The 6393-nt window shown below is 50.1% G+C and overlaps 4 protein-coding genes across 4 annotated transcripts, besides 3 other annotated features; all 4 read right to left on the reverse strand.

Annotated features, from left to right (window-relative positions):
* On the reverse strand, positions 1–1076 carry Tc00.1047053507967.4 (hypothetical protein, conserved; the record flags this gene model as incomplete). Its single annotated transcript, XM_799547.1, has 1 exon — positions 1–1076. A coding segment is annotated over one exon (1076 nt), but the record flags the coding sequence as incomplete, so codon positions are not given.
* Positions 1–6393: a sequence feature (heterozygous, non-Esmeraldo-like haplotype).
* Positions 1486–1508: a microsatellite.
* On the reverse strand, positions 1521–3671 carry Tc00.1047053507967.10 (uncharacterized protein; the record flags this gene model as incomplete). The annotated part of the gene is made up of 1 exon (XM_799544.1): positions 1521–3671. One exon carries the CDS (start codon positions 3669–3671, stop codon positions 1521–1523), a length of 2151 nt encoding a protein of 716 aa, XP_804637.1.
* Positions 4090–4122: a microsatellite.
* Tc00.1047053507967.20 (hypothetical protein, conserved) lies at positions 4484–5605 on the reverse strand (the record flags this gene model as incomplete). The annotated part of the gene is made up of 1 exon (XM_799545.1): positions 4484–5605. One exon carries the CDS (start codon positions 5603–5605, stop codon positions 4484–4486), a length of 1122 nt encoding a protein of 373 aa, XP_804638.1.
* Tc00.1047053507967.30 (hypothetical protein, conserved) lies at positions 5847–6393 on the reverse strand (the record flags this gene model as incomplete). The annotated part of the gene is made up of 1 exon (XM_799546.1): positions 5847–6393. A coding segment is annotated over one exon (547 nt), but the record flags the coding sequence as incomplete, so codon positions are not given.

Raw genomic sequence — 6393 nt, forward strand, 5'->3', positions numbered from 1 at the left:
GCTCTCTGGAGAAGCTGTCTCCCCTCCACATCAAGCACCAGTTCCACCAATTCCCCCGCAGAGTGGAGAAGAAGATGCATTTGGCACTTTTTGTCCGATTGCGCCTGCGAAGAGGAGCAAGCGCTACGTGCAATGTGTATGCCGCACGGTGCATCCTCAATCTCGCTCTCGTTCACTTCTTCTCTGCCACTATTCCCAGGAGAAAAAGGTAAGCGACATCCAGTCTTTAACGTCCAGAATACCTCCACAGACTTGTTCTTTGTCTTTTTTCCTCCATCGGACCATATGAAAATAGTGGAAGTATCACATGTGATCGCAACAATATACACCCCCCCTGGGGTCATCCTGCAAGCCTTGAGAGACATGCTTGTATTGAGATTCGGCATACGGTAGAAGCCACTCAAGCAATTTTCATCCATGTGCCACTTGCAGACCCCATTGACCCCTGAGAGCACTGCCACAAGGATATTTGGACTCGTCGGGTTGGAGTCTATAGAATATATATGCCCACACGATGGAGGCATTGGAGTCGGAAGAAAAGGACGACAAAACTCAAGTGGATCAGCTGCCATTGCTGCCCAAAACAAACTCACCGAGCCCGCCTCCTCCTTCAGTTTCCAATACATGACGGATCCACCTCGGCACCCAACTACCCCCCACGTCATACCTTGTGGAACATGGAGACATGCAAACAATGCCCCAGCTTTGCCAGAAGAAAAAAGTGCGGAGGGGGAATGGCGTCTTGTGAAGTCGACAAGCAGTAGACACTCTGGAGACAACAACAGAAAGCTCGAAGTTCCGGCAAATATATGAACGTCTAGCCATCGCAGACCTTTTCGCACTGGCAGTACCGCACGTCGACGACCGCGCGTAAGCACAACGACGGGCACATTGTCCCCGACGCAAAGGAGGTTCCCCAGAATGGGGTCGTAGGCGCATAGATGGTACATCGCGTAGTTGATTGTCTCGTCATTGCAAGTGAAGGTTGGGCGCTCTGATTTGAGAGTATCTCTGTCGATGGAAGTGATCGATCCCTTCGGGATCCAGGGCCAAATCTTTTTTACGAGTTGCTCCATTGTTTCTTCACTGACACGGATTACACGGCAACCCCTATTTGCGTCCGCGGCAAATGGCGCCAGTGAATAAAATTGCTGAAGGTGAATGTGCGTATGTGTTTGTGGAGGGGGAAATAAAAAAAGATGGGCGAAAGAGAAACAACATTAACTGTCATCACCGTGAGACACGCGGACTCTCCCCTCCCCCCTCCAAATATATATAAATGTATATGTATACACATATACACCGCTTTCAAGCGCAAATCAGCAAAAAAAATAAAATACATGAAGCGGCAAATAACACCTTCGATCACCACTCGCTGCCCACCGCAAAACACGCACAATATAAATATACACTACGCTCAAAAAGGCAAAAGTAGGCGCAGGAAATGGAAAAGACCAAAACAGACAACATTATTGTCTCATTTCCTGTTGTTGTTGTTGTTGTTGTTGGGGGCCGGAATTTTACTGACAGCGACACTCCGAGAGAATTGCCTGGCATCGCGCTAGCGCAGCGGAGGCCACTGTGTACTGCCGTCTGAGTGACTCCATCGCCCTCTCCCCTGCCTCCAGAGTCTGAGTGTTGGGAAAAACGGCGACAAAAGTACTGGCCAAAATCACCAAAACAATACACGCCGAAGACGCCAGAATAAGCCTTCGAAAACGAGCAAATGCGGAGAGACGCAACTTTCGCGCGGACATGATAACCTGAGAGAAAAACTGCTGCCGGGCACGCTCGGAATTGGTCGCATACAACACTTCGGAAGTCGGCGCAGAGGTGATGCGTGACACACTTTCAAATACAACCGAGTGTGAATTTTGGGGCCTCTCCGGGGCGGAGGCATTTTCCGTCTGCAGACGTTGAATAATGGCCGCAGAGCGTTCCGCTTCCAATTCGCGAATGCGAGCCTCAAATTGACAAGTTTTAGCAACCTGTTCCTCGCGGTACAGGGCGAACCTCGCGTTCTGTGTAATTAAGTCATCCAACTGAATCTGTAACTGCTGTATAGTTTGATCCCTCCTCTGAAGCTCTGTCTGTTGTGCAGATAACCTTGTCTCCGTGAGGCTGCCCTCTCGCTCGAGCGTGGCAAGCCTACATGCTGCCTCTTCCGAAACATCCATGTGTCTGGAGCTACGAACCCCGGCTTCACTCCGCTGCGTCCCTAGTTCACACATGCGCCCACGGGTGCATTCGTGCGCCTCTTCCTCCTCGCGCAGCAGCTGCCGAAGTTTTTGGCGATCCTCCTCTTTTGACAGTAATTCCTCCTCGCGAAGCTCAATAAGGCGTTGGCTCTGCGACTGCATAAGCTCCATCTCACTAATCACCTGCTGGGCGTGATCCAATTCATGCCAAAGACTCTCAATGCGATCCGCCTGATTAGATTTATCCTCCCGCATCTGCCGCAGGGTCGCCTCCAAGGTCCGACACACACCCTGCTGTTCTTCAAGAAGTCCCTCACTTTCCTGAAGCAGCCTTTCGAAATGTACACGCTGCTCCTCCAGTGCTGCATTGGCAGTCATTTTGAGGCTTTCCGCCTCGCTAACTATCACAGTATTCCTCGCCTCCATCTCCCGTTCACGGAGCAGTCCCCGCTCCACCTCTTGGCGCGCTTCTCCTGCAAGTTGCTTTACCGCCTGTAATTCCCTCTCCAGGCGTGCAAAATTGTCTTCTTTCTGCCGAATGACGAGTCGAAAATCCTTTTCCCTCAGCCCGTGCTCCTCACCTCTGGTATTTAGTGTTTTTTCTAAATGCGCCACCTTTGAACGCCATGTGTCTATTTCTTTCTTTAACTCTGCAATCTTTCTCTCCGCCTCCATTTGTTTCCATTTCAGATCCTCCAATTGGCGTTGATTTCGTCCATTCTCAGCTAAAAGCTCCGCACGCGCCTGTTTCTCGCGCTGCAACGCAGCCACCAAGGAACCCTGCATTTGCGACGTCTCCTTAATTGTGGTGCCTGGAATTTTTTTGTCATCATGAGAGTTACCATCAACACCGTCCTTTGCAAGGGACACTCCTTCTTTTTCAAGGGATGTTTCTTCCACTATTCCTACTGCCGCCGCACGCGCCTCACAAATTTCCCTCTCCAACTCTTCGTTGCGGTGCCGCATCGCCTCCTTAAACCGGTCAAATTGTTGGTACAACTCCTGTAAATCCTCCTTTTTGGATGTCTCCGCGGCCAACTGTGCGCGTTCCGCCTCGATTTGCCGCTTATATGCCCTTTCCGCCTCTTCTACAGCCCTCTGCAGCTCGGCCTGCAGCTGTTCCATCTTGACCTCCGTCTCCATCATATACACCTCGTCCATCTTCCCCGTGGCACCCGCGCGGCGCAACTCTTCCAACATGCGTTGATCATTAGCTTGCTGCTCCAGGAGCAAATGCTTTTCCTTTCCGGCGGTGCGTCGGAAGGTGTCGTACTCCGAGCGTAGTGCAATTGCATCGGCAAATAATTCGTCGTGCTTTGTCTTCTGCTCCGCCAGCTGAGTCCGCAGCTGCGTCAACTCCGCGACCAGCTCTTCCCTCGTTGCGTTCGCATGGATTTCCAACGATGTCGATAGAGTAACTGCATCAGAGCGCTCTTCACCAAGCTCCATAAGTCGCTGGAACAGTCTGGACATGATGCCGCGTCGTGTAATAGTGGAAGCCACCTCTCGTCTTCCTCACTTCCCTTCTTTTCTCGTCGTGTTGCTGCCTATGCCTCTCTCTTTCCTCGCATACACACAATATCCCCTTTCAGAGACTTGCAACTTAAGAATTCCCTCGCTGGTAAGAAATACACAGGCACACACACACAAAAAAGGGCAATTGAAGGGTAATTGAAGAGTAATTAGCTGCAGGGGTAGTCGGGCAGTGGTGGAAATGAGAGAAAGAAGCAATTTCCTTAAAGATCAATGGGCACTGAGTAAGCAAACACAAGGTTACCCATTCCCACAAACAAAAATGCACACCGAACCTCGTTTGCCACTCACGCTCCACACCTGCACCACCACCACTCATATTGTGGCCTATTAAAAATCAAGTTGGAGCGATGCCTTCTGTTTTTGTTGATGTTGTTGTTGTTTTGTTGTTTCGGGTTTAATTGCTGGCATTGGTAACAAAGATATGTGATATCACGACGCTCCCGCCACTTTGTCCGTTCACGGCAATTCGAGTGATGGACGCAATGAGACGCAAGCCATGACCAGCAGATAAACATTTGTATCTGTAAGTAAAAACAGACGCGCGACAAATCAAAAATGCATATATATATATATATACAGGGAGAGAAACAAAAAAAAAAAATAATAACATGAATATGTATAGGGGTGGTGAAATGTGTATTCTGTATTGAAAAGCGGATTATTTGCACAGTAAAGAAAAAAGAACAGACAAAAAATAAAAAATGGACAAAAACAAATTACCGACACCCCTCTCTTTCACATAGTCACTTTTAGGCGTTCTCGTGGGTCACTACGAGAAAAGGAGCCAAGTGACCGTAGAGTGCAGGGATGAATGCCTTGTATGACGGCAGTCTCTCCACCTCCACGCCAACGAGGTGCTCGCCCTCTTCGAGAACAAAGAGGTCGTCAAAATGGAGGACAACTGAACGCCGCCACGGTGCCTGCTCTCTGCAGCGTGCAGCGCCATTTGAATCATCAATGGAGAATGCGGCGGTCTTTAAATTTATTTCCCCGTTCCTCTTTTCAGTCGCAGGGATTACTGCCTTCCCAGCCACACCTCCATCAGCGCCGTTCAAAAGTTTCCGCGTGGTGCCGCAAAGCTTTGACGCCGCCGGCCGACAAAGAAAGACATTCACCGCAGCGTATCCACACAACTGTGTTTTATCCACCTGCTCTTGCTGCTGCTGCTCCAGAATAACCTTTACTGGAGGCATGACACGGTGCGGAGTCACACGCTCCACACGCGGTTCCCACCACAAACGCACTTTCGCTGTACGGTAGGCGGCACAGAGAGGCAACTCCGCGTACACTTTATTCAGCGTGTGCGGACCAGAAAACTGAGAAACGGCCTCCTGCAAACGTTGATCTCGCCATGTGCCCTGCGTGATGAGGCCCACAGAAAATTCCGCCACGGCATTCCGCGTGATGAAGACACCCATCACGGCCTTGCCGCGCCGCGAGGAAACAGGAAAAGAGTTCAGTATATGTTCAGCGGCAAACATTACGGCGTGTTCCCAAAAAAAAGTCACTTGATCTTCTGTGAGGGTTTCAAGAATGTGACAGCGGGTAAGGGAATCGTAGTCAGCATGCGAGGCAGTCATGGATATGGACTCATGCAACGCAAGACTGGTAGGGTTAACATTGGGCCTCGAATCCGCAGAAGCAAAAGCGTCTACTTGCTTCGCCTGCTGGCAAAATAAATCATAGACTTCAGTAAGCTGCGTACATTTGCACATATACTCGCTCTTTTCCATCACCTCATGTCGGTGAAAAACACACGACGGAAAACTCTGACGCATAACAGGGGAATTGGCGGTCTCTAAAATAAGAGTCAAGAGGGAAAGAGAGGCAGAGGAAAAGTGGCACCGTGAAAGAATACGGTCGATGGCCATCACGCTGATGCCAATTTGAAGCAGCAGGGAGAAAAGTCTCTCCACACATAAAATAACAATATAAATAAACAAATAAATAAAGGCGCAATTTAAAAAAAAAAGAGGAAGTCTTTTTTGCTTGTTTGTCTATTTGTTTAATTTCGCTTAGATGTGATCCTTCCCTCCTTCTTTTTCTTCTGTTATCCTTCTGGCGATGAGAGCGCAGGACTCTCCCCGCCCGTACCGCCCGCACCCCTCCTCACTACGAGACAATCGAGACAATGTCAGAGAAGCGCAGTGGCTGTTGGTTAGAATCGCTCTCCGGGGCGTTGAAGATCGACTTGGCAAAAGTCACGGTCTCCGCGTCGCAGGAGACGATGGAAACGGCCTCACCGGCAATGCTGGCGGCTTCAGTCAGCGTGGACTGCAGCTGGTCGGAATTCACCCCAAGATACGCCGCCATCTTCGCCACCGGCACCTTCTCAAGCGTGCTGGACACCACAATCAAAATACCCGCGCGCACCTGTGACTCAAAGCTTGGCGAGGCGGCAGGAAGGCTCTTTGACTGATTCCACACCTCCCAGAACTGCACAAACCTGCCGCAACTCAGATAGTTCTCCAGGTCGTAAATCGTGCCCAGCTCCTTCTCAACGTATGGAGCGTCCTGCACGTGCCCAGGCACAAGAGATATACAGGCTAAAAAATCATTACTGTGAAAGCGCGGGAGCGTCTGCAGGAGAATTCCAAGAAGAAGCCGCTTGTCTGGCTGAGTACCCGCCATGACATAACTTTTCAGAAAGCGCAAAAAG

The sequence above is a fragment of the Trypanosoma cruzi genome, genomic scaffold, assembly GCF_000209065.1.
Source record: "Trypanosoma cruzi strain CL Brener 1047053516583 genomic scaffold, whole genome shotgun sequence".
Classification (NCBI taxonomy): Eukaryota; Euglenozoa; class Kinetoplastea; order Trypanosomatida; family Trypanosomatidae; genus Trypanosoma; species Trypanosoma cruzi.